Source organism: Carassius carassius, chromosome 1, assembly GCF_963082965.1.
Source record: "Carassius carassius chromosome 1, fCarCar2.1, whole genome shotgun sequence".
Lineage (NCBI taxonomy): Eukaryota > Metazoa > Chordata > Actinopteri > Cypriniformes > Cyprinidae > Carassius > Carassius carassius.
In genome coordinates, this window is record NC_081755.1 from 6,590,839 (window position 1) to 6,615,342 (window position 24,504).

General features: G+C 56.9%; 2 protein-coding genes across 2 annotated transcripts; both read left to right on the top strand.

Moving 5' to 3' along the window:
• Positions 1-1,564: 1,564 nt before the first annotated feature.
• Positions 1,565-5,571, top strand: LOC132153868 (fibroin heavy chain-like). Its single transcript, XM_059562708.1, has 4 exons — positions 1,565-1,571; positions 2,483-2,625; positions 3,268-3,982; positions 5,339-5,571. The coding sequence occupies exons 1-4, from the start codon at positions 1,565-1,567 to the stop codon at positions 5,569-5,571; spliced, it is 1,098 nt and encodes a 365-aa protein (XP_059418691.1).
• Positions 5,572-16,928: 11,357 nt separating this feature from the next.
• LOC132153884 (fibroin heavy chain-like) lies at positions 16,929-23,373 on the top strand (the record flags this gene model as incomplete). The annotated part of the gene is made up of 4 exons (XM_059562709.1): positions 16,929-16,943; positions 19,051-19,177; positions 21,074-21,613; positions 22,994-23,373. Coding segments are annotated over exons 1-4 (1,062 nt in total), but the record flags the coding sequence as incomplete, so codon positions are not given.
• Between the last annotated feature and the right edge of the window lie 1,131 nt (positions 23,374-24,504).

Sequence of the window (24,504 nt, forward strand, 5' to 3'; positions counted from 1 at the left end):
GGCACCTGTCACACAAGAAGACAAAGCCACTCTGAGGAGAGCCGTGTTCATCAGAGTAAGTTGCCATTATTTTTCTAGTCCTAGACTGGGAAATGTTATTCACCTGTTAACAGTGGTTTTCTGTGTTCCTATATTTAAGTAAAGGGTGACTTTAATAAGTACCACGTTTTCTTTGCTCGTCTTGTTTTTGTATTTGCAATCAATAGGGCCTGTGCGTAGCTACGAAAAACTGAGCAAACACATTGCTACGTTAAACTTGTAAAATGTTAAGTTGGTCGCAGTGCCATGCACTTAATGCCTCATCTGCGGTCATTCTTCAATCAGGTTCATTAGTTAACATATATAAATAACAAATAATAATGAACACCATTTCCACAGCACTTATTAATCTTAGTTCATGCTAATTTCAGCATTAACTTATGCATTATTCAAATCTCGAGTTGTGTTTGTAAACATTAATGTTCTGTGAACTAACATGAAAAATGAATGACTCTACACAATTTATTAATCTTTGTTTGTCAATAAAAATAACGTACTGTTCATTCATGTTAATTAAAACCTTAATGTTAACAAAACATCTCATTGTAAAGCATTACCATAAATATTTATTCATCATACTGTTGAACTTGACCGTATTTTCTCTCTTGGATTACATGATCGCTGCAGATTCATTTTGCAGTTGATAGTGTCGCCATAGAAATGCACAATCCTCTCGTAATTAGGCTAGCTAAATAACAATTTCACTTTGTGCTGCGCCATGACGGCTTTAGTCTTCCATCATCTTGCTTTCTGATTGGATACGGTTTCGTTTCACGTGATATTATCCAGAGCGTGCATGCATTTGTCCTAGGGATTCCCCCCACACATCAGGATTCTGATCGTAAATATTAAACGTGTTGAATATTTACAATTCGCGATCGGGGCATCTCCGATGTTCTTCCGATCAGGTTCAACACTCTTAACACACCTCACAGCAAGAGAAAATCAGATAAAATAATCTGTGGAACCATCAAGATAATCGGGACATAGCTATGATTGTCGGAAAGGGGGGAAATCGGCCCAAAATCAGAACGATTTTCTTTTGGTGTGTACCCAGCATAAATTTATGACATGGCTAGAACGTAGCATTCAGCAGGTCCAACCCCAATCATGCACACCTGAACAAGCTAATCAAGGCATTTCAGATAACTAGAAAGCTACAGGCAGGTGAGTTTGATCAGGGTTGGAATTAACCTGTTTTCCTTGAATCTTTAAAATCCCATTTTACAGAGGTTGATATTGCAGCAACACGTAATCGTTTTAGTTTTGTGCGCTTTGCTGTCTGCTTCTCCTGACGCACCAATTCAGTGCAATTTGCAGCAGAGATCACAGGCTGGGAGGATGACAGCTCGAATGTATTTCTCGTTGATTGCTGTTTTTTTGTGTCTGTTTGGATACTTCAGCATAACTCACGCTATTCAAAGACGAACCACAGGTGAAATATCTGTTAATCTCATTACAGAACCTGAAGAAATGCAGAAATAAGTGACTTTCAGTCTTTGAAAGTAGTTAACCTAGCTTATGAATGAGTAGTAGGTTTTAAACCGCTTTTGATTTGAAGCAGACAAATGTATAAACTTAGTATTTGGGTTTGAGACCCATTGCAAAACCACACATTTACAAATGCTGAAACCGCACTCCCCTTATAATCCTCTTGAATTCTCTAGTGGATGGTTTCTGTCCGGAGAGGCTGATGGTCGAACCATCCCATCGAGGATGTTCCTCTGATGAAGACTGCCCTGGAGGGCACAAATGCTGTCGATTTGAATTTGGGCCTGTTTGTGTGCTGCCTGTTTTCAGTGAGTTTCAGTTAATAATCGATTCTAAGGCTAAACTCACACACACATACTAGTAACGCTCTGGATTCAATGTAAGTTCTAAGCAGAGAGTTTGCCTTTTGTTGTTCTCCTCTGAAGTCGGATTGAAATCATCCCTTGGGATGGTTTTAAGGACCGGATGGATTTACAAAATAAAGAGGAATAATACTTCGAACAGTGGTTCTCAATTCCAGTCCCGGGGACCCCTTGCTCCGCACCCTTTGCATGTCCCCCTTATTTAACACCCCAGATTGTGATCATCAGCTTGTCAGGAGAGAGATCCATGAACTGGACCAACAAGCTGATGATTTCAATCCGGTGTGTTAAATAAGGGAGACGTGCAGAGCAAGACGTCCCCCATGACTGGAATTGAGAACCACTGAATTGGAATGGAATTCTTTCTGTAGGTAAAACTTGCTATTCACCAACCCTGATCAAAGCCGCCTACCTCAGATTTTTCTAATGATCCCAAAGACATTGATTGGCACTGGATAACATGCTCAGGTGTGTTTTGATTAGGGTTGGAGCTAAACTCTGCAGGAACATGGATCTCGAAGTCCAGATTTGAGGATCTCTGGTCTATATGCACAAACTAAAGCTGACTATCTGTGTTCACGCAGTGAAGCCGGGTCAATGTCCCATACCGGAGACGATTCCACTGTGTGCTGATAGCTGTTTCAATGATGGCCAGTGTCCTGCCACACAGAAATGTTGCCCAACCACCGGTGGCTTTGCATGCAGTGAACCGCGTGGCCAGGGAAGAGATCAGGCAACATGCCATGGAAGCGGCTACGGCCAGGGACAGGGAAGCGGCTATGGCCAGGGTGTGGGACAGGGAAGCGGTTATGGCCAGGGTGCGGGACAGGGTAGTGGAGCTGGACAGGGTGCGGGACAGGGTAGTGGAGCTGGCCAGGGTGCGGGACAGGGAAGCGGCTTTGGCCAGGGTGCAGGACAGGGAAGCGGATTTGGCCAGGGTGCAGGACAGGGAAGCGGCTTTGGCCAGGGTGCAGGACAGGGAAGCGGCTTTGGCCAGGGTGCAGGACAGGGAAGCGGCTTTGGCCAGGGTGCAGGACAGGGAAGCGGCCTTGGCCAGGGTGCAGGACAGGGAAGCGGCTTTGGCCAGGGTGCAGGACAGGGAAGCGGCGCTGGCCAGGGACCGGGAAGCGGCGCTGGCCAGGGTGCAGGACAGGGAAGCGGCGCTGGCCAGGGTGCAGGACAGGGAAGCGGCGCTGGCCAGGGTGCAGGACAGGGAAGCGGCGCTGGCCAGGGTGCAGGACAGGGAAGCGGCGCTGGAGCAGGACAGGGAAGTGGCTTTGGCCAGGGTGCAGGACAGGGAAGCGGCTTTGGCCAGGGCGCGGGACAGGGAAGCGGCTTTGGCCAGGGTGCAGGACAGGGAAGCGGCTTTGGCCAGGGCGCGGGACAGGGAAGCGGCGCTGGCGCAGGACAGGGAAGGGGCGCTGGCCAGGGTGCAGGACAGGGAAGCGGCGCTGGAGCAGGACAGGGAAGCGGCTTTGGCCAGGGTGCAGGACAGGGAAGCGGCTTTGGCCAGGGCGCGGGACAGGGAAGCGGCGCTGGCCAGGGTGCGGGACAGGGAAGCGGCGCTGGCCAGGGTGCAGGACAGGGAAGCGGTGCTGGAGCAGGACAGGGAAGCGGCTTTGGCCAGGGCGCGGGACAGGGAAGCGGCTTTGGCCAGGGCGCGGGACAGGGAAGCGGCTTTGGCCAGGGCGCGGGACAGGGAAGCGGCGCTGGAGCAGGACAGGGAAGCGGCTTTGGCCAGGGTGCAGGACAGGGAAGCGGCTTTGGCCAGGGCGCGGGACAGGGAAGCGGCGCTGGCCAGGGTGCGGGACAGGGAAGCGGCGCTGGCCAGGGTGCAGGACAGGGAAGCGGTGCTGGAGCAGGACAGGGAAGCGGCTTTGGCCAGGGCGCGGGACAGGGAAGCGGCTTTGGCCAGGGCGCGGGACAGGGAAGCGGCTTTGGCCAGGGCGCGGGACAGGGAAGCGGCTTTGGCCAGGGCGCGGGACAGGGAAGCGGCGCTGGCCAGGGCGCGGGACAGGGAAGCGGCGCTGGCCAGGGCGCAGGACAGGGAAGCGGCGCTGGCCAGGGCGCAGGACAGGGAAGCGGCGCTGGCCAGGGCGCAGGACAGGGAAGCGGCGCTGGCCAGGGCGCAGGACAGGGAAGCGGCGCAGGACAGGGCGCAGGACAGGGAAGCGGCGCAGGACAGGGCGCAGGACAGGGAAGCGGCGCAGGACAGGGCGCAGGACAGGGAAGCGGCGCAGGACAGGGAAGCGGCGCAGGACAGGGAAGCGGCGCTGGCCAGGGCGCAGGACAGGGAAGCGGAGCTGGTGCAGGACAGGGAAGCGGCTTTGGCCAGGGCGCGGGACAGGGAAGCGGCGCTGGCCAGGGCGCAGGACAGGGAAGCGGCGCAGGACATGGTAGCGGAGCTGGACAGGGTGCTGGACAGGGAAGCGGCGCTGGCCAGGGTGCAGGACAGGGAAGCGGCGCTGGCCAGGGTGCAGGACAGGGTAGCGGCGCTGGCCAGGGCGCAGGACAGGGAAGCGGCGCTGGCGCAGGACAGGGTAGCGGAGCTGGACAGGGCGCAGGACAGGGAAGCGTCGCTGGCCAGGGCGCAGGACAGGGAAGCGGCGCAGGACAGGGTAGCGGAGCTGGACAGGGTGCTGGACAGGGAAGCGGCGCTGGCCAGGGTGCAGGACAGGGAAGCGGTGCAGGACAGGGAAGCGGCGCTGGTCAGGGTGCAGGACAGGGAAGCGGCGCTGGCCAGGGTGCAGGACAGGGAAGCGGCGCTGGCCAGGGCGCAGGACAGGGAAGCGGCGCTGGCGCAGGACAGGGAAGCGGCGCTGGCGCAGGACAGGGAAGCGGCGCTGGCGCAGGACAGGGAAGCGGCGCTGGCGCAGGACAGGGAAGCGGCGCTGGCGCAGGACAGGGAAGCGGCGCTGGCGCAGGACAGGGAAGCGGCGCTGGCCAGGGCGCAGGACAGGGAAGCGGCGCTGGCCAGGGCGCAGGACAGGGAAGCGGCGCTGGCCAGGGCGCAGGACAGGGAAGCGGCGCTGGCGTAGGACAGGGTAGCGGAGCTGGACAGGGAAGCGGCTTTGGCCAGGGCGCAGGACAGGGAAGCGGCTTTGGCCAGGGCGCAGGACAGGGAAGCGGCGCTGGACAGGGCGCAGGACAGGGAAGCGGCGCTGGCGTAGGACAGGGTAGCGGAGCTGGACAGGGAAGCGGCTTTGGACAGGGTAGCGGAGCTGGACAGGGAAGCGGCTTTGGCCAGGGCGCAGGACAGGGAAGCGGCGCTGGACAGGGCGCAGGACAGGGAAGCGGCGCTGGACAGGGCGCAGGACAGGGAAGCGGCGCTGGCGTAGGACAGGGTAGCGGAGCTGGACAGGGAAGCGGCTTTGGCCAGGGCGCAGGACAGGGAAGCGGCGCTGGACAGGGCGCAGGACAGGGAAGCGGCGCTGGACAGGGCGCAGGACAGGGAAGCGGCTTTGGCAAGGGCGCAGGACAGGGAAGCGGAGCTGGCGCTGGACATGGAAGTGGCTATGGCCAGGGCGCTGGTCAGGGATCTGGACAGGGTCAGGGAAGTGGCGCTGGACAGGGAAGTGGCGCTGGACAGGGAAGCGGCGCTGGTCAGGGATCTGGACAGGGTCAGGGAAGTGGTCAAGGGAATTGTCGGGGATGTCGCAAAGGTCATTGTCGTCTATAGGGACCTGTTCATGGGAATTTTGCATAATACTTTTTCGGGATCTTTTCCAATGCTTTTATTCAAATGACATGTTTTCCCTGTTTGCTTAAACAGTTTAGAAAGATTTTCTGACTCTCTACCACTATCACCTCAAATAAAATAAAAAACATTGCTTGATTTGAAGAATTGGTGTTTGGTATCATTTTTTTTAGTCCGCAATATTTAAAATGTACAGTTCTCTTATGATTACACCACATGTTAATACTCCAGCGCCACTACCTGGTTGATCTCCCAGGTGGCAGTATTGTGTCATTGTTAACGCTGGCACCTGTCACACAAGAAGACAAAGCCACTCTGAGGAGAGCCGTGTTCATCAGAGTAAGTTGCCATTATTTTTCTAGTCCTAGACTGGGAAATGTTATTAACCTGTTAACAGTGGTTTTCTGTGTTCCTATATTTAAGTAAAGGGTGACTTTAATAAGTACCACGTTTTCTTTGCTCGTCTTGTTTTTGTATTTGCAATCAATAGGGCCTGTGCGTAGCTACGAAAAACTGAGCAAACACATTGCTACGTTAAACTTGTAAAATGTTAAGTTGGGTTAATTCCAGGGTTGGAATTAACCTGTTTTCCTTGAATCTTTAAAATCCCATTTTACAGAGGTTGATATTGCAGCAACACGTAATCGTTTTAGTTTTGTGCGCTTTGCTGTCTGCTTCTCCTGACGCACCAATTCAGTGCATTTTGCAGCAGAGATCACAGGCTGGGAGGATGACAGCTCGAATGTATTTCTCGTTGATTGCTGTTTTTTTGTGTCTGTTTGGATACTTCAGCATAACTCACGCTATTCAAAGACGAACCACAGGTGAAATATCTGTTAATCTCATTACAGAACCTGAAGAAATGCAGAAATAAGTGACTTTCAGTCTTTGAAAGTAGTTAACCTAGCTTATGAATGAGTAGTAGGTTTTAATCCGCTTTTGATTTGAAGCAGACAAATGTATACACTTAGTATTTCGGTTTGAGACCCATTGCAAAACCACACATTTACAAATGCTGAAACCGCACTTCCCTTATAATCCTCTTGAATTCTCTAGTGGATGGTTTCTGTCCGGAGAGGCTGATGGTCGAACCATCCCATCGAGGATGTTCCTCTGATGAAGACTGCCCTGGAGGGCACAAATGCTGTCGATTTGAATTTGGGCCTGTTTGTGTGCTGCCTGTTTTCAGTGAGTTTCAGTTAATAATAGATTCTAAGGCTAAACACACACATACTAGTAACGCTCTGGATTCAATGTAAGTTCTAAGCAGAGAGTTTGCCTTTTGTTGTTCTCCTCTGAAGTCGGATTGAAATCATCCCTTGGGATGGTTTTAAGGACCGGATGGATTTACAAAATAAAGAGGAATAATACTTTGAACAGTGGTTCTCAATTCCAGTCCCGGGGACCCCTTGCTCCGCACCCTTTACATGTCCCCCTTATTTAACACACCAGATTGTGATCATCAGCTTGTCAGGAGAGAGATCCATGAACTGGACCAACAAGCTGATGATTTCAATCCGGTGTGTTAAATAAGGGAGACGTGCAGAGCAAGAGGTCCCCCATGACTGCAATTGAGAACCACTGAATTGGAATGGAATTCTTTCTGTAGGTAAAACTTGCTATTCACCAACCCTGATCAAAGCCGCCTACCTCAGATTTTTCTAATGATCCCAAAGACATTGATTGGCACTGGTTAACATGCTCAGGTGTGTTTTGATTAGGGTTGGAGCTAAACTCTGCAGGAACATGGATCTCGAAGTCCAGATTTGAGGATCTCTGGTCTATATGCACAAACTAAAGCTGACTATCTGTGTTCACGCAGTGAAGCCGGGTCAATGTCCCATACCGGAGACGATTCCACTGTGTGCTGATAGCTGTTTCAATGATGGCCAGTGTCCTGCCACACAGAAATGTTGCCCAACCACCGGTGGCTTTGCATGCAGTGAACCGCGTGGCCAGGGAAGAGATCAGGCAACATGCCATGGAAGCGGCTATGGCCAGGGACAGGGAAGCGGCTATGGCCAGGGTGTGGGACAGGGAAGCGGTTATGGCCAGGGTGCGGGACAGGGTAGTGGAGCTGGACAGGGTGCGGGACAGGGTAGTGGAGCTGGCCAGGGTGCGGGACAGGGAAGCGGCTTTGGCCAGGGTGCAGGACAGGGAAGCGGATTTGGCCAGGGTGCAGGACAGGGAAGCGGCTTTGGCCAGGGTGCAGGACAGGGAAGTGGCTTTGGCCAGGGTGCAGGACAGGGAAGCGGCCTTGGCCAGGGTGCAGGACAGGGAAGCGGCTTTGGCCAGGGTGCAGGACAGGGAAGCGGCGCTGGCGCGGGACCGGGAAGCGGCGCTGGCCAGGGTGCAGGACAGGGAAGCGGCGCTGGCCAGGGTGCAGGACAGGGAAGCGGCGCTGGCCAGGGTGCAGGACAGGGAAGCGGCGCTGGCCAGGGTGCAGGACAGGGAAGCGGCACTGGCCAGGGTGCAGGACAGGGAAGCGGCGCTGGAGCAGGACAGGGAAGCGGCTTTGGCCAGGGTGCAGGACAGGGAAGCGGCTTTGGCCAGGGCGCGGGACAGGGAAGCGGCGCTGGCGCAGGACAGGGAAGGGGCGCTGGCCAGGGTGCAGGACAGGGAAGCGGCGCTGGAGCAGGACAGGGAAGCGGCTTTGGCCAGGGTGCAGGACAGGGAAGCGGCTTTGGCCAGGGCGCGGGACAGGGAAGCGGCGCTGGCCAGGGTGCAGGACAGGGAAGCGGCGCTGGCCAGGGTGCAGGACAGGGAAGCGGTGCTGGAGCAGGACAGGGAAGCGGCTTTGGCCAGGGCGCGGGACAGGGAAGCGGCTTTGGCCAGGGCGCGGGACAGGGAAGCGGCTTTGGCCAGGGCGCGGGACAGGGAAGCGGCGCTGGAGCAGGACAGGGAAGCGGCTTTGGCCAGGGTGCAGGACAGGGAAGCGGCTTTGGCCAGGGCGCGGGACAGGGAAGCGGCGCTGGCCAGGGTGCGGGACAGGGAAGCGGCGCTGGCCAGGGTGCAGGACAGGGAAGCGGTGCTGGAGCAGGACAGGGAAGCGGCTTTGGCCAGGGCGCGGGACAGGGAAGCGGCTTTGGCCAGGGCGCGGGACAGGGAAGCGGCTTTGGCCAGGGCGCGGGACAGGGAAGCGGCTTTGGCCAGGGCGCGGGACAGGGAAGCGGCGCTGGCCAGGGCGCGGGACAGGGAAGCGGCGCTGGCCAGGGCGCAGGACAGGGAAGCGGCGCTGGCCAGGGCGCAGGACAGGGAAGCGGCGCTGGCCAGGGCGCAGGACAGGGAAGCGGCGCTGGCCAGGGCGCAGGACAGGGAAGCGGCGCTGGCCAGGGCGCAGGACAGGGAAGCGGCGCAGGACAGGGCGCAGGACAGGGAAGCGGCGCAGGACAGGGAAGCGGCGCTGGCCAGGGCGCAGGACAGGGAAGCGGCGCTGGCCAGGGCGCAGGACAGGGAAGCGGAGCTGGTGCAGGACAGGGAAGCGGCTTTGGCCAGGGCGCGGGACAGGGAAGCGGCGCTGGCCAGGGCGCAGGACAGGGAAGCGGCGCAGGACATGGTAGCGGAGCTGGACAGGGTGCTGGACAGGGAAGCGGCGCTGGCCAGGGTGCAGGACAGGGAAGCGGTGCTGGCCAGGGTGCAGGACAGGGTAGCGGCGCTGGCCAGGGCGCAGGACAGGGAAGCGGCGCTGGCGCAGGACAGGGTAGCGGAGCTGGACAGGGCGCAGGACAGGGAAGCGTCGCTGGCCAGGGCGCAGGACAGGGAAGCGGCGCAGGACAGGGTAGCGGAGCTGGACAGGGTGCTGGACAGGGAAGCGGCGCTGGCCAGGGTGCAGGACAGGGAAGCGGTGCAGGACAGGGAAGCGGCGCTGGCCAGGGTGCAGGACAGGGAAGCGGCGCTGGCCAGGGTGCAGGACAGGGAAGCGGCGCTGGCCAGGGCGCAGGACAGGGAAGCGGCGCTGGCGCAGGACAGGGAAGCGGCGCTGGCGCAGGACAGGGAAGCGGCGCTGGCGCAGGACAGGGAAGCGGCGCTGGCGCAGGACAGGGAAGCGGCGCTGGCCAGGGCGCAGGACAGGGAAGCGGCGCTGGCGTAGGACAGGGTAGCGGAGCTGGACAGGGAAGCGGCTTTGGCCAGGGCGCAGGACAGGGAAGCGGCTTTGGCCAGGGCGCAGGACAGGGAAGCGGCGCTGGACAGGGCGCAGGACAGGGAAGCGGCGCTGGCGTAGGACAGGGTAGCGGAGCTGGACAGGGAAGCGGCTTTGGACAGGGTAGCGGAGCTGGACAGGGAAGCGGCTTTGGCCAGGGCGCAGGACAGGGAAGCGGCGCTGGACAGGGCGCAGGACAGGGAAGCGGCGCTGGACAGGGCGCAGGACAGGGAAGCGGCGCTGGCGTAGGACAGGGTAGCGGAGCTGGACAGGGAAGCGGCTTTGGCCAGGGCGCAGGACAGGGAAGCGGCGCTGGACAGGGCGCAGGACAGGGAAGCGGCGCTGGACAGGGCGCAGGACAGGGAAGCGGCTTTGGCAAGGGCGCAGGACAGGGAAGCGGAGCTGGCGCTGGACATGGAAGTGGCTATGGCCAGGGCGCTGGTCAGGGATCTGGACAGGGTCAGGGAAGTGGCGCTGGACAGGGAAGTGGCGCTGGACAGGGAAGCGGCGCTGGTCAGGGATCTGGACAGGGTCAGGGAAGTGGTCAAGGGAATTGTCGGGGATGTCGCAAAGGTCATTGTCGTCTATAGGGACCTGTTCATGGGAATTTTGCATAATACTTTTTCGGGATCTTTTCCAATGCTTTTATTCAAATGACATGTTTTCCCTGTTTGCTTAAACAGTTTAGAAAGATTTTCTGACTCTCTACCACTATCACCTCAAATAAAATAAAAAACATTGCTTGATTTGAAGAATTGGTGTTTGGTATCATTTTTTTTAGTCCGCAATATTTAAAATGTACAGTTCTCTTATGATTACACCACATGTTAATACTCCAGCGCCACTACCTGGTTGATCTCCCAGGTGGCAGTATTGTGTCATTGTGTTAACGCTGGCACCTGTCACACAAGAAGACAAAGCCACTCTGAGGAGAGCCGTGTTCATCAGAGTAAGTTGCCATTATTTTTCTAGTCCTAGACTGGGAAATGTTATTAACCTGTTAACAGTGGTTTTCTGTGTTCCTATATTTAAGTAAAGGGTGACTTTAATAAGTACCACGTTTTCTTTGCTCGTCTTGTTTTTGTATTTGCAATCAATAGGGCCTGTGCGTAGCTACGAAAAACTGAGCAAACACATTGCTACGTTAAACTTGTAAAATGTTAAGTTGGTCGCAGTGCCATGCACTTAATGCCTCATCTGCGGTCATTCTTCAATCAGGTTCATTAGTTAACATATATAAATAACAAATAATGAACACTATTTCCACAGCACTTATTAATCTTAGTTCATGCTAATTTCAGCATTAACTTATGCATTATTCAAATCTCGAGTTGTGTTTGTAAACATTGTTCTGTGAACTAACATGAACAATGAATGACTCTACACAATTTATTAATCTTTGTTTGTCAATAAAAATAACGTACTGTTCATTCATGTTAATTAAAACATTAATGTTAACAAAACATCTCATTGTAAAGCATTACCATAAATATTTATTCATCATACTGTTGAACTTGACCGTATTTTCTCTCTTGGATTACATGATCGCTGCAGATTCATATTGCAGTTGATGGTGTCGCCATAGAAATGCACAATCCTCTCGTAATTAGGCTAGCTAATGCTAGGTACACACCAAAATATTTTTTACATCTTATAAGATTTTCAAAATGTAATAGACCACAAACATGAGGATAAAAATTCCTAGGTTTAACCGTTTTGTTCCTATACTGTGTGGTGTGCCATGATGTGACAAAGACAGCGCACCACACAGATTTTCAACCAGAGTCTCGACTGAACACAGGAAATCTCGCGAGACTTCAGAATAAGCATGGCGGATGATATGCAGGAAGAAATTGCAATGATAGTGTTTGGAATGATTTTATACACGACACGTTGTATAAACATTTGTGCTGTTGCCACAAATCAAAAAGCTGATCCTCCATCTCTGCTGTCCACAACAATTTCACTTTGTGCTGCGCCATGACGGCTTTAGTCTTCCATCATCTCGCTTTCTGATTGGATACGGTTTCGTTTCACGTGATATTATCCAGAGCGTGCATGCATTTGTCCTAGGGATTCCCCCCACACATCAGGATTGTGATCGTAAATATTAAACGTGTTGAATATTTACAATTCGCGATCGGGGCGTCTCCGATGTTCTTCCGATCAGGTTCAACACTCTTAACACACCTCACTCACAGCAAGAGAAAATCAGATAAGATAATCTGTAGAACCAATCAAGATAATCGGGACATAGCTATGATTGTCGGAAAGGGGGGAAATCGGCCCAAAATCAGAACGATTTTTTTTTGGTGTGTACCCAGCATAAATTTATGACATGGCTAGAACGTAGCATTCAGCAGGTCCAACCCCAATCATGCACACCTGAACAAGCTAATCAAGGCATTTCAGATAACTAGAAAGCTACAGGCAGGTGAGTTTGATCAGGGTTGGAATTAACCTGTTTTCCTTGAATCTTTAAAATCCCATTTTACAGAGGTTGATATTGCAGCAACACGTAATCGTTTTAGTTTTGTGCGCTTTGCTGTCTGCTTCTCCTGACGCACCAATTCAGTGCATTTTGCAGCAGAGATCACAGGCTGGGAGGATGACAGCTCGAATGTATTTCTCGTTGATTGCTGTTTTTTTGTGTCTGTTTGGATACTTCAGCATAACTCACGCTATTCAAAGACGAACCACAGGTGAAATATCTGTTAATCTCATTACAGAACCTGAAGAAATGCAGAAATAAGTGACTTTCAGTCTTTGAAAGTAGTTAACCTAGCTTATGAATGAGTAGTAGGTTTTAAACCGCTTTTGATTTGAAGCAGACAAATGTATACACTTAGTATTTCGGTTTGAGACCCATTGCAAAACCACACATTTACAAATGCTGAAACCGCACTTCCCTTATAATCCTCTTGAATTCTCTAGTGGATGGTTTCTGTCCGGAGAGGCTGATGGTCGAACCATCCCATCGAGGATGTTCCTCTGATGAAGACTGCCCTGGAGGGCACAAATGCTGTCGATTTGAATTTGGGCCTGTTTGTGTGCTGCCTGTTTTCAGTGAGTTTCAGTTAATAATAGATTCTAAGGCTAAACACACACATACTAGTAACGCTCTGGATTCAATGTAAGTTCTAAGCAGAGAGTTTGCCTTTTGTTGTTCTCCTCTGAAGTCGGATTGAAATCATCCCTTGGGATGGTTTTAAGGACCGGATGGATTTACAAAATAAAGAGGAATAATACTTTGAACAGTGGTTCTCAATTCCAGTCCCGGGGACCCCTTGCTCCGCACCCTTTACATGTCCCCCTTATTTAACACACCAGATTGTGATCATCAGCTTGTCAGGAGAGAGATCCATGAACTGGACCAACAAGCTGATGATTTCAATCCGGTGTGTTAAATAAGGGAGACGTGCAGAGCAAGAGGTCCCCCATGACTGCACTTGAGAACCACTGAATTGGAATGGAATTCTTTCTGTAGGTAAAACTTGCTATTCACCAACCCTGATCAAAGCCGCCTACCTCAGATTTTTCTAATGATCCCAAAGACATTGATTGGCACTGGTTAACATGCTCAGGTGTGTTTTGATTAGGGTTGGAGCTAAACTCTGCAGGAACATGGATCTCGAAGTCCAGATTTGAGGATCTCTGGTCTATATGCACAAACTAAAGCTGACTATCTGTGTTCACGCAGTGAAGCCGGGTCAATGTCCCATACCGGAGACGATTCCACTGTGTGCTGATAGCTGTTTCAATGATGGCCAGTGTCCTGCCACACAGAAATGTTGCCCAACCACCGGTGGCTTTGCATGCAGTGAACCGCGTGGCCAGGGAAGAGATCAGGCAACATGCCATGGAAGCGGCTATGGCCAGGGACAGGGAAGCGGCTATGGCCAGGGTGTGGGACAGGGAAGCGGTTATGGCCAGGGTGCGGGACAGGGTATTGGAGCTGGACAGGGTGCGGGACAGGGTAGTGGAGCTGGCCAGGGTGCGGGACAGGGAAGCGGCTTTGGCCAGGGCGCAGGACAGGGAAGCGGCTTTGGCCAGGGCGCAGGACAGGGAAGCGGCTTTGGCCAGGGCGCAGGACAGGGAAGCGGATTTGGCCAAGGCGCAGGACAGGGAAGCGGCTTTGGCCAGGGCGCAGGACAGGGAAGCGGCTTTGGCCAGGGTGCGGGACAGGGAAGCGGCTTTGGCCAGGGTGCGGGACAGGGAAGCGGCTTTGGCCAGGGCGCGGGACAGGGAAGCGGTTTTGGCCAGGGCGCGGGACAGGGAAGCGGCGCGGGACAGGGAAGCGGCGCTGGCCAGGTTGCGGGACAGGGATGCGGCGCTGGCCAGGGTGCGGGACAGGGAAGCGGCGCTGGCCAGGGTGCGGGACAGGGAAGCGGCGCTGGCCAGGGTGCAGGACAGGGAATCGGCGCTGGCCAGGGTGCAGGACAGGGAAGCGGCGCTGGAGCAGGACAGGGAAGCGGCTTTGGCCAGGGTGCAGGACAGGGAAGCGGCTTTGGCCAGGGCGCGGGACAGGGAAGCGGCGCTGGCCAGGGTGCAGGACAGGGAAGCGGCGCTGGCCAGGGTGCAGGACAGGGAAGCGGTGCTGGAGCAGGACAGGGAAGCGGCTTTGGCCAGGGTGCGGGACAGGGAAGCGGCTTTGGCCAGGGCGCGGGACAGGGAAGCGGCTTTGGCCAGGGCGCGGGACAGGGAAGCGGCGCTGGCGCGGGACAGGGAAGCGGCGCTGGCGCGGGACAGGGAAGCGGCGCTGGCCAGGGCGCAGGACAGGGAAGCGGCGCTGGCCAGGGAAACGGCTTTGGCCAGGGCGCAGGACAGGGAAGCGGCTTTGGCCAGGGCGCAGGACAGGGAAGCGGCTTTGGCCAGGGCGCAGGACAGGGAAGCGGCTTTGGCCAGGGCGCAGGACAGGGAAGCGGCTTTGGCCAGGGCGCAGGACAGGGAAGCGGCTTTGGCCAGGGCGCAGGACAGGGAAGCGGCTTTGGCCAGGGCGCAGGACAGGGAAGCGGCTTTGGCCAGGGCGCAGGACAGGGAAGCGGCTTTGGCCAGGGCGCAGGACAGGGAAGCGGAGCTGGTGCAGGACAGGGAAGCGGCTTTGGCCAGGGCGCGGGACAGGGAAGCGGCGCAGGACATGGTAGCGGAGCTGGACAGGGTGCTGGACAGGGAAGCGGCGCTGGCCAGGGTGCAGGACAGGGAAGCGGTGCAGGACAGGGAAGCGGCGCCGGCCAGGGTGCAGGACAGGGAAGCGGCGCTGGCCAGGGTGCAGGACAGGGTAGCGGCGCTGGCCAGGGCGCAGGACAGGGAAGCGGCGCTGGCGCAGGACAGGGTAGCGGAGCTGGCCAGGGCGCAGGACAGGGAAGCGTCGCTGGCCAGGGCGCAGGACAGGGAAGCGGCGCAGGACAGGGTAGCGGAGCTGGACAGGGTGCTGGACAGGGAAGCGGCGCTGGCCAGGGTGCAGGACAGGGAAGCGGTGCAGGACAGGGAAGCGGCGCTGGCCAGGGCGCAGGACAGGGAAGCGGCGCTGGCGCAGGACAGGGAAGCGGCGCTGGCGCAGGACAGGGAAGCGGCGCTGGCGCAGGACAGGGAAGCGGCGCTGGCGCAGGACAGGGAAGCGGCGCTGGCGCAGGACAGGGAAGCGGCGCTGGCCAGGGCGCAGGACAGGGAAGCGGCGCTGGCCAGGGCGCAGGACAGGGAAGCGGCGCTGGCCAGGGCGCAGGACAGGGAAGCGGCGCTGGCGTAGGACAGAGTAGCGGAGCTGGACAGGGAAGCGGCTTTGGCCAGGGCGCAGGACAGGGAAGCGGCGCTGGACAGGGCGCAGGACAGGGCGCAGGACAGGGAAGCGGCGCTGGCGTAGGACAGGGTAGCGGAGCTGGACAGGGAAGCGGCTTTGGCCAGGGCGCAGGACAGGGAAGCGGCGCTGGACAGGGCGCAGGACAGGGAAGCGGCGCTGGACAGGGCGCAGGACAGGGAAGCGGCTTTGGCAAGGGCGCAGGACAGGGAAGCGGAGCTGGCGCTGGACATGGAAGTGGCTATGGCCAGGGCGCTGGTCAGGGATCTGGACAGGGTCAGGGAAGTGGCGCTGGACAGGGAAGTGGCGCTGGACAGGGAAGCGGCGCTGGTCAGGGATCTGGACAGGGTCAGGGAAGTGGTCAAGGGAATTGTCGGGGATGTCGCAAAGGTCATTGTCGTCTATAGGGACCTGTTCATGGGAATTTTGCATAATACTTTTTCGGGATCTTTTCCAATGCTTTTATTCAAATGACATGTTTTCCCTGTTTGCTTAAACAGTTTAGAAAGATTTTCTGACTCTCTACCACTATCACCTCAAATAAAATAAAAAACATTGCTTGATTTGAAGAGTTGGTGTTTGGTATCATTTTTTTTAGTCCGCAATATTTAAAATGTACAGTTCTCTTATGATTACACCACATGTTAATACTCCAGCGCCACTACCTGGTTGATCTCCCAGGTGGCAGTATTGTGTCATTGTGTTAACGCTGGCACCTGTCACACAAGAAGACAAAGCCACTCTGAGGAGAGCCGTGTTCATCAGAGTAAGTTGCCATTATTTTTCTAGTCCTAGACTGGGAAATGTTATTAACCTGTTAACAGTGGTTTTCTGTGTTCCTATATTTAAGTAAAGGGTGACTTTAATAAGTACCACGTTTTCTTTGCTCGTCTTGTTTTTGTATTTGCAATCAATAGGGCCTGTGCGTAGCTACGAAAAACTGAGCAAACACATTGCTACGTTAAACTTGTAAAATGTTAAGTTGGTCGCAGTGCCATGCACTTAATGCCTCATCTGCGGTCATTCTTCAATCAGGTTCATTAGTTAACATATATAAATAACAAATAATGAACACTATTTCCACAGCACTTATTAATCTTAGTTCATGCTAATTTCAGCATTAACTTATGCATTATTCAAATCTCGAGTTGTGTTTGTAAACATTGTTCTGTGAACTAACATGAACAATGAATGACTCTACACAATTTATTAATCTTTGTTTGTCAATAAAAATAACGTACTGTTCATTCATGTTAATTAAAACATTAATGTTAACAAAACATCTCATTGTAAAGCATTACCATAAATATTTATTCATCATACTGTTGAACTTGACCGTATTTTCTCTCTTGGATTACATGATCGCGGCAGATTCATATTGCAGTTGATGGTGTCGCCATAGAAATGCACAATCCTCTCGTAATTAGGCTAGCTAATGCTAGGTACACACCAAAATATTTTTTACATCTTATAAGATTTTCAAAATGTAATAGACCACAAACATGAGGATAAAAATTCCTAGGTTTAACCGTTTTGTTCCTATACTGTGTGGTGTGCCATGATGTGACAAAGACAGCGCACCACACAGATTTTCAACCAGAGTCTCGACTGAACACAGGAAATCTCGCGAGACTTCAGAATAAGCATGGCGGATGATATGCAGGAAGAAATTGCAATGATAGTGTTTGGAATGATTTTATACACGACACGTTGTATAAACATTTGTGCTGTTGCCACAAATCAAAAAGCTGATCCTCCATCTCTGCTGTCCACAACAATTTCACTTTGTGCTGCGCCATGACGGCTTTAGTCTTCCATCATCTCGCTTTCTGATTGGATACGGTTTCGTTTCACGTGATATTATCCAGAGCGTGCATGCATTTGTCCTAGGGATTCCCCCCACACATCAGGATTCTGATCGTAAATATTAAACGTGTTGAATATTTACAATTCGCGATCGGGGCGTATCCGATGTTCTTCCGATCAGGTTCAACACTCTTAACACACCTCACTCACAGCAAGAGAAAATCAGATAAGATAATCTGTAGAACCAATCAAGATAATCGGGACATAGCTATGATTGTCGGAAAGGGGGGAAATCGGCCCAAAATCAGAACGATTTTCTTTTGGTGTGTACCCAGCATAAATTTATGACATGGCTAGAACGTAGCATTCAGCAGGTCCAACCCCAATCATGCACACCTGAACAAGCTAATCAAGGCATTTCAGATAACTAGAAAGCTACAGGCAGGTGAGTTTGATCAGGGTTGGAATTAACCTGTTTTCCTTGAATCTTTAAAATCCCATTTTACAGAGGTTGATATTGCAGCAACACGTAATCGTTTTAGTTTTGTGCGCTTTGCTGTCTGCTTCTCCTGACGCACCAATTCAGTGCATTTTGCAGCAGAGATCACAGGCTGGGAGGATGACAGCTCGAATGTATTTCTCGTTGATTGCTGTTTTTTTGTGTCTGTTTGGATACTTCAGCATAACTCACGCTATTCAAAGACGAACCACAGGTGAAATATCTGTTAATCTCATTACAGAACCTGAAGAAATGCAGAAATAAGTGACTTTCAGTCTTTGAAAGTAGTTAACCTAGCTTATGAATGAGTAGTAGGTTTTAAACCGCTTTTGATTTGAAGCAGACAAATGTATACACTTAGTATTTCGGTTTGAGACCCATTGCAAAACCACACATTTACAAATGCTGAAACCGCACTTCCCTTATAATCCTCTTGAATTCTCTAGTGGATGGTTTCTGTCCGGAGAGGCTGATGGTCGAACCATCCCATCGAGGATGTTCCTCTGATGAAGACTGCCCTGGGGGGCACAAATGCTGTCGATTTGAATTTGGGCCTGTTTGTGTGCTGCCTGTTTTCAGTGAGTTTCAGTTAATAATAGATTCTAAGGCTAAACTCACACACACATACTAGTAACGCTCTGGATTCAATGTAAGTTCTAAGCAGAGAGTTTGCCTTTTGTTGTTCTCCTCTGAAGTCGGATTGAAATCATCCCTTGGGATGGTTTTAAGGACCGGATGGATTTACAAAATAAAGAGGAATAATACTTTGAACAGTGGTTCTCAATTCCAGTCCCGGGGACCCCTTGCTCCGCACCCTTTACATGTCCCCCTTATTTAACACACCAGATTGTGATCATCAGCTTGTCAGGAGAGAGATCCATGAACTGGACCAACAAGCTGATGATTTCAATCCGGTGTGTTAAATAAGGGAGACGTGCAGAGCAAGAGGTCCCCCATGACTGCAATTGAGAACCACTGAATTGGAATGGAATTCTTTCTGTAGGTAAAACTTGCTATTCACCAACCCTGATCAAAGCCGCCTACCTCAGATTTTTCTAATGATCCCAAAGACATTGATTGGCACTGGTTAACATGCTCAGGTGTGTTTTGATTAGGGTTGGAGCTAAACTCTGCAGGAACATGGATCTCGAAGTCCAGATTTGAGGATCTCTGGTCTATATGCACAAACTAAAGCTGACTATCTGTGTTCACGCAGTGAAGCCGGGTCAATGTCCCATACCGGAGACGATTCCACTGTGTGCTGATAGCTGTTTCAATGATGGCCAGTGTCCTGCCACACAGAAATGTTGCCCAACCACCGGTGGCTTTGCATGCAGTGAACCGCGTGGCCAGGGAAGAGATCAGGCAACATGCCATGGAAGCGGCTATGGCCAGGGACAGGGAAGCGGCTATGGCCAGGGTGTGGGACAGGGAAGCGGTTATGGCCAGGGTGCGGGACAGGGTATTGGAGCTGGACAGGGTGCGGGACAGGGTAGTGGAGCTGGCCAGGGTGCGGGACAGGGAAGCGGCTTTGGCCAGGGCGCAGGACAGGGAAGTGGCTTTGGCCAGGGTGCAGGACAGGGAAGCGGCTTTGGCCAGGGTGCAGGACAGGGAAGCGGTTTTGGCCAGGGCGCGGGACAGGGAAGCGGCGCTGGCCAGGGTGCGGGACAGGGAAGCGGCGCTGGCCAGGGTGCAGGACAGGGAAGCGGCGCAGGACAGGGAAGGGGCGCTGGCCAGGGTGCAGGACAGGGAAGCGGCGCTGGAGCAGGACAGGGAAGCGGCTTTGGCCAGGGTGCAGGACAGGGAAGCGGCTTTGGCCAGGGCGCGGGACAGGGAAGCGGCGCTGGCCAGGGTGCGGGACAGGGAAGCGGCTTTGGCCAGGGTGCAGGACAGGGAAGCGGCTTTGGCCAGGGCGCGGGACAGGGAAGCGGCGCTGGCCAGGGTGCGGGACAGGGAAGCGGCGCTGGCCAGGGTGCAGGACAGGGAAGCGGTGCTGGAGCAGGACAGGGAAGCGGCTTTGGCCAGGGTGCGGGACAGGGAAGCGGCTTTGGCCAGGGTGCGGGACAGGGAAGCGGCTTTGGCCAGGGCGCGGGACAGGGAATCGGCTTTGGCCAGGGCGCGGGACAGGGAAGCGGCTTTGGCCAGGGCGCGGGACAGGGAATCGGCTTTGGCCAGGGCGCGGGACAGGGAAGCGGCTTTGGCCAGGGCGCGGGACAGGGAAGCGGCTTTGGCCAGGGCGCGGGACAGGGAAGCGGCGCTGGAGCAGGACAGGGAAGCGGCTTTGGCCAGGGTGCAGGACAGGGAAGCGGCTTTGGCCAGGGCGCGGGACAGGGAAGCGGCGCTGGCCAGGGTGCAGGACAGGGAAGCGGCGCTGGCCAGGGTGCAGGACAGGGAAGCGGTGCTGGAGCAGGACAGGGAAGCGGCTTTGGCCAGGGTGCGGGACAGGGAAGCGGCTTTGGCCAGGGCGCGGGACAGGGAAGCGGCTTTGGCCAGGGCGCGGGACAGGGAAGCGGCTTTGGCCAGGGCGCGGGACAGGGAAGCGGCGCTGGCGCAGGACAGGGAAGCGGCGCTGGCGCAGGACAGGGAAGCGGCGCTGGCGCAGGACAGGGAAGCGGCGCTGGCCAGGGCGCAGGACAGGGAAGCGGCGCTGGCCAGGGAAGCGGCTTTGGCCAGGGCGCAGGACAGGGAAGCGGCTTTGGCCAGGGCGCAGGACAGGGAAGCGGCTTTGGCCAGGGCGCAGGACAGGGAAGCGGCTTTGGCCAGGGCGCAGGACAGGGAAGCGGCTTTGGCCAGGGCGCAGGACAGGGAAGCGGAGCTGGTGCAGGACAGGGAAGCGGCTTTGGCCAGGGCGCGGGACAGGGAAGCGGCGCTGGCCAGGGCGCGGGACAGGGAAGCGGCGCAGGACATAGTAGCGGAGCTGGACAGGGTGCTGGACAGGGAAGCTGCGCTGGCCAGGGTGCAGGACAGGGAAGCGGTGCAGGACAGGGAAGCGGCGCTGGCCAGGGTGCAGGACAGGGAAGCGGCGCTGGCCAGGGCGCAGGACAGGGTAGCGGCGCTGGCCAGGGCGCAGGACAGGGAAGCGGCGCTGGCGCAGGACAGGGTAGCGGAGCTGGCCAGGGCGCAGGACAGGGAAGCGTCGCTGGCCAGGGCGCAGGACAGGGAAGCGTCGCTGGCCAGGGCGCAGGACAGGGAAGCGGCGCTGGCCAGGGCGCAGGACAGGGAAGCGGCGCTGGCCAGGGCGCAGGACAGGGAAGCGGCGCAGGACAGGGTAGCGGAGCTGGACAGGGTGCTGGACAGGGAAGCGGCGCTGGCCAGGGTGCAGGACAGGGAAGCGGTGCAGGACAGGGAAGCGGCGCTGGCCAGGGCGCAGGACAGGGAAGCGGCGCGGGCGCAGGACAGGGAAGCGGCGCGGGCGCAGGACAGGGAAGCGGGGCGGGCGCAGGACAGGGAAGCGGCGCTGGCGCAGGACAGGGAAGCGGCGCTGGCCAGGGCGCAGGACAGGGAAGCGGCGCTGGCGTAGGACAGAGTAGCGGAGCTGGACAGGGAAGCGGCTTTGGCCAGGGCGCAGGACAGGGAAGCGGCGCTGGACAGGGCGCAGGACAGGGAAGCGGCGCTGGCGTAGGACAGGGTAGCGGAGCTGGACAGGGAAGCGGCTTTGGCCAGGGCGCAGGACAGGGAAGCGGTGCTGGACAGGGCGCAGGACAGGGAAGCGGCGCTGGACAGGGCGCAGGACAGGGAAGCGGAGCTGGCGCTGGACATGGAAGTGGCTATGGCCAGGGCGCTGGTCAGGGATCTGGACAGGGTCAGGGAAGTGGCGCTGGACAGGGAAGTGGCGCTGGACAGGGAAGCGGCGCTGGTCAGGGATCTGGACAGGGTCAGGGAAGTGGTCAAGGGAATTGTCGGGGATGTCGCAAAGGTCATTGTCGTCTATAGGGACCTGTTCATGGGAATTTTGCATAATACTTTTTCGGGATCTTTTCCAATGCTTTTATTCAAATGACATGTTTTCCCTGTTTGCTTAAACAGTTTAGAAAGATTTTCTGACTCTCTACCACTATCACCTCAAATAAAATAAAAAACATTGCTTGATTTGAAGAGTTGGTGTTTGGTATCATTTTTTTTTAGTCCGCAATATTTAAAATGTACAGTTCTCCTATGATTACAAGTGGAAGCGGCGCTGGCCAGGGTGCGGGACAGGGAAGCGGCGCTGGCCAGGGTGCAGGACAGGGAAGCGGTGCTGGAGCAGGACAGGGAAGCGGCTTTGGCCAGGGTGCGGGACAGGGAAGCGGCTTTGGCCAGGGTGCGGGACAGGGAAGCGGCTTTGGCCAGGGCGCGGGACAGGGAATCGGCTTTGGCCAGGGCGCGGGACAGGGAATCGGCTTTGGCCAGGGCGCGGGACAGGGAATCGGCTTTGGCCAGGGCGCGGGACAGGGAAGCGGCTTTGGCCAGGGCGCGGGACAGGGAAGCGGCGCTGGAGCAGGACAGGGAAGCGGCTTTGGCCAGGGTGCAGGACAGGGAAGCGGCTTTGGCCAGGGCGCGGGACAGGGAAGCGGCGCTGGCCAGGGTGCAGGACAGGGAAGCGGCGCTGGCCAGGGTGCAGGACAGGGAAGCGGTGCTGGAGCAGGACAGGGAAGCGGCTTTGGCCAGGGTGCGGGACAGGGAAGCGGCTTTGGCCAGGGCGCGGGACAGGGAAGCGGCTTTGGCCAGGGCGCGGGACAGGGAAGCGGCGCTGGCGCAGGACAGGGAAGCGGCGCTGGCCAGGGCGCAGGACAGGGAAGCGGCGCTGGCCAGGGCGCAGGACAGGGAAGCGGCGCTGGCCAGGGCGCAGGACAGGGAAGCGGCGCAGGACAGGGAAGCGGCGCTGGCCAGGGAAGCGGCTTTGGCCAGGGCGCAGGACAGGGAAGCGGCTTTGGCCAGGGCGCAGGACAGGGAAGCGGCTTTGGCCAGGGCGCAGGACAGGGAAGCGGCTTTGGCCAGGGCGCAGGACAGGGAAGCGGAGCTGGTGCAGGACAGGGAAGCGGCTTTGGCCAGGGCGCGGGACAGGGAAGCGGCGCTGGCCAGGGCGCGGGACAGGGAAGCGGCGCAGGACATAGTAGCGGAGCTGGACAGGGTGCTGGACAGGGAAGCGGCGCTGGCCAGGGTGCAGGACAGGGAAGCGGTGCAGGACAGGGTGCGGGACAGGGTAGTGGAGCTGGCCAGGGTGCGGGACAGGGAAGCGGCTTTGGCCAGGGCGCAGGACAGGGAAGTGGCTTTGGCCAGGGTGCAGGACAGGGAAGCGGCTTTGGCCAGGGTGCAGGACAGGGAAGCGGCTTTGGCCAGGGTGCAGGACAGGGAAGCGGCTTTGGCCAGGGTGCAGGACAGGGAAGCGGCTTTGGCCAGGGCGCGGGACAGGGAAGCGGCTTTGGCCAGGGCGCGGGACAGGGAAGCGGCTTTGGCCAGGGCGCGGGACAGGGAAGCGGCTTTGGCCAGGGCGCGGGACAGGGAAGCGGCTTTGGCCAGGGCGCGGGACAGGGAAGCGGCTTTGGCCAGGGCGCGGGACAGGGAAGCGGCGCTGGCCAGGGCGCGGGACAGGGAAGCGGCGCTGGCCAGGGCGCGGGACAGGGAAGCGGCGCTGGCCAGGGCGCGGGACAGGGAAGCGGCGCTGGCCAGGGTGCGGGACAGGGAAGCGGCGCTGGCCAGGGTGCGGGACAGGGAAGCGGCGCTGGCCAGGGTGCAGGACAGGGAAGCGGCGCTGGAGCAGGACAGGGAAGCGGCTTTGGCCAGGGTGCAGGACAGGGAAGCGGCTTTGGCCAGGGCGCGGGACAGGGAAGCGGCGCTGGCGCAGGACAGGGAAGGGGCGCTGGCCAGGGTGCAGGACAGGGAAGCGGCGCTGGAGCAGGACAGGGAAGCGGCTTTGGCCAGGGTGCAGGACATTGAAGCGGCTTTGGCCAGGGCGCGGGACAGGGAAGCGGCGCTGGCCAGGGTGCAGGACAGGGAAGCGGCGCTGGCCAGGGTGCAGGACAGGGAAGCGGTGCTGGAGCAGGACAGGGAAGCGGCTTTGGCCAGGGTGCGGGACAGGGAAGCGGCTTTGGCCAGGGCGCGGGACAGGGAAGCGGCTTTGGCCAGGGCGCGGGACAGGGAAGCGGCGCTGGAGCAGGACAGGGAAGCGGCTTTGGCCAGGGTGCAGGACAGGGAAGCGGCTTTGGCCAGGGCGCGGGACAGGGAAGCGGCGCTGGCCAGGGTGCAGGACAGGGAAGCGGCGCTGGCCAGGGTGCAGGACAGGGAAGCGGCGCTGGCCAGGGTGCGGGACAGGGAAGCGGCTTTGGCCAGGGTGCGGGACAGGGAAGCGGCTTTGGCCAGGGTGCGGGACAGGGAAGCGGCTTTGGCCAGGGTGCGGGACAGGGAAGCGGCTTTGGCCAGGGCGCGGGACAGGGAAGCGGCGCTGGCGCGGGACAGGGAAGCGGCGCTGGCCAGGGCGCGGGACAGGGAAGCGGCGCTGGCCAGGGCGCGGGACAGGGAAGCGGCGCTGGCCAGGGCGCGGGACAGGGAAGCGGCGCTGGCCAGGGCGCGGGACAGGGAAGTGGCTTTGGCCAGGGCGCGGGACAGGGAAGCGGCTTTGGCCAGGGCGCGGGACAGGGAAGCGGCTTTGGCCAGGGCGCGGGACAGGGAAGGGGCGCTGGCCAGGGCGCGGGACAG

Coding starts and splice junctions, on each gene's coding strand:
- LOC132153868 (XM_059562708.1), top strand. Junction 2,626..3,267: donor GTGGCCAGGGAAGAGATCAG/GCAACATGCCAT, acceptor GGCTTTGGCCAG/GGCGCGGGACAGGGAAGCGG. Junction 3,983..5,338: donor AGGACAGGGAAGCGGCGCTG/GCCAGGGCGCAG, acceptor GACAGGGCGCAG/GACAGGGAAGCGGCTTTGGC.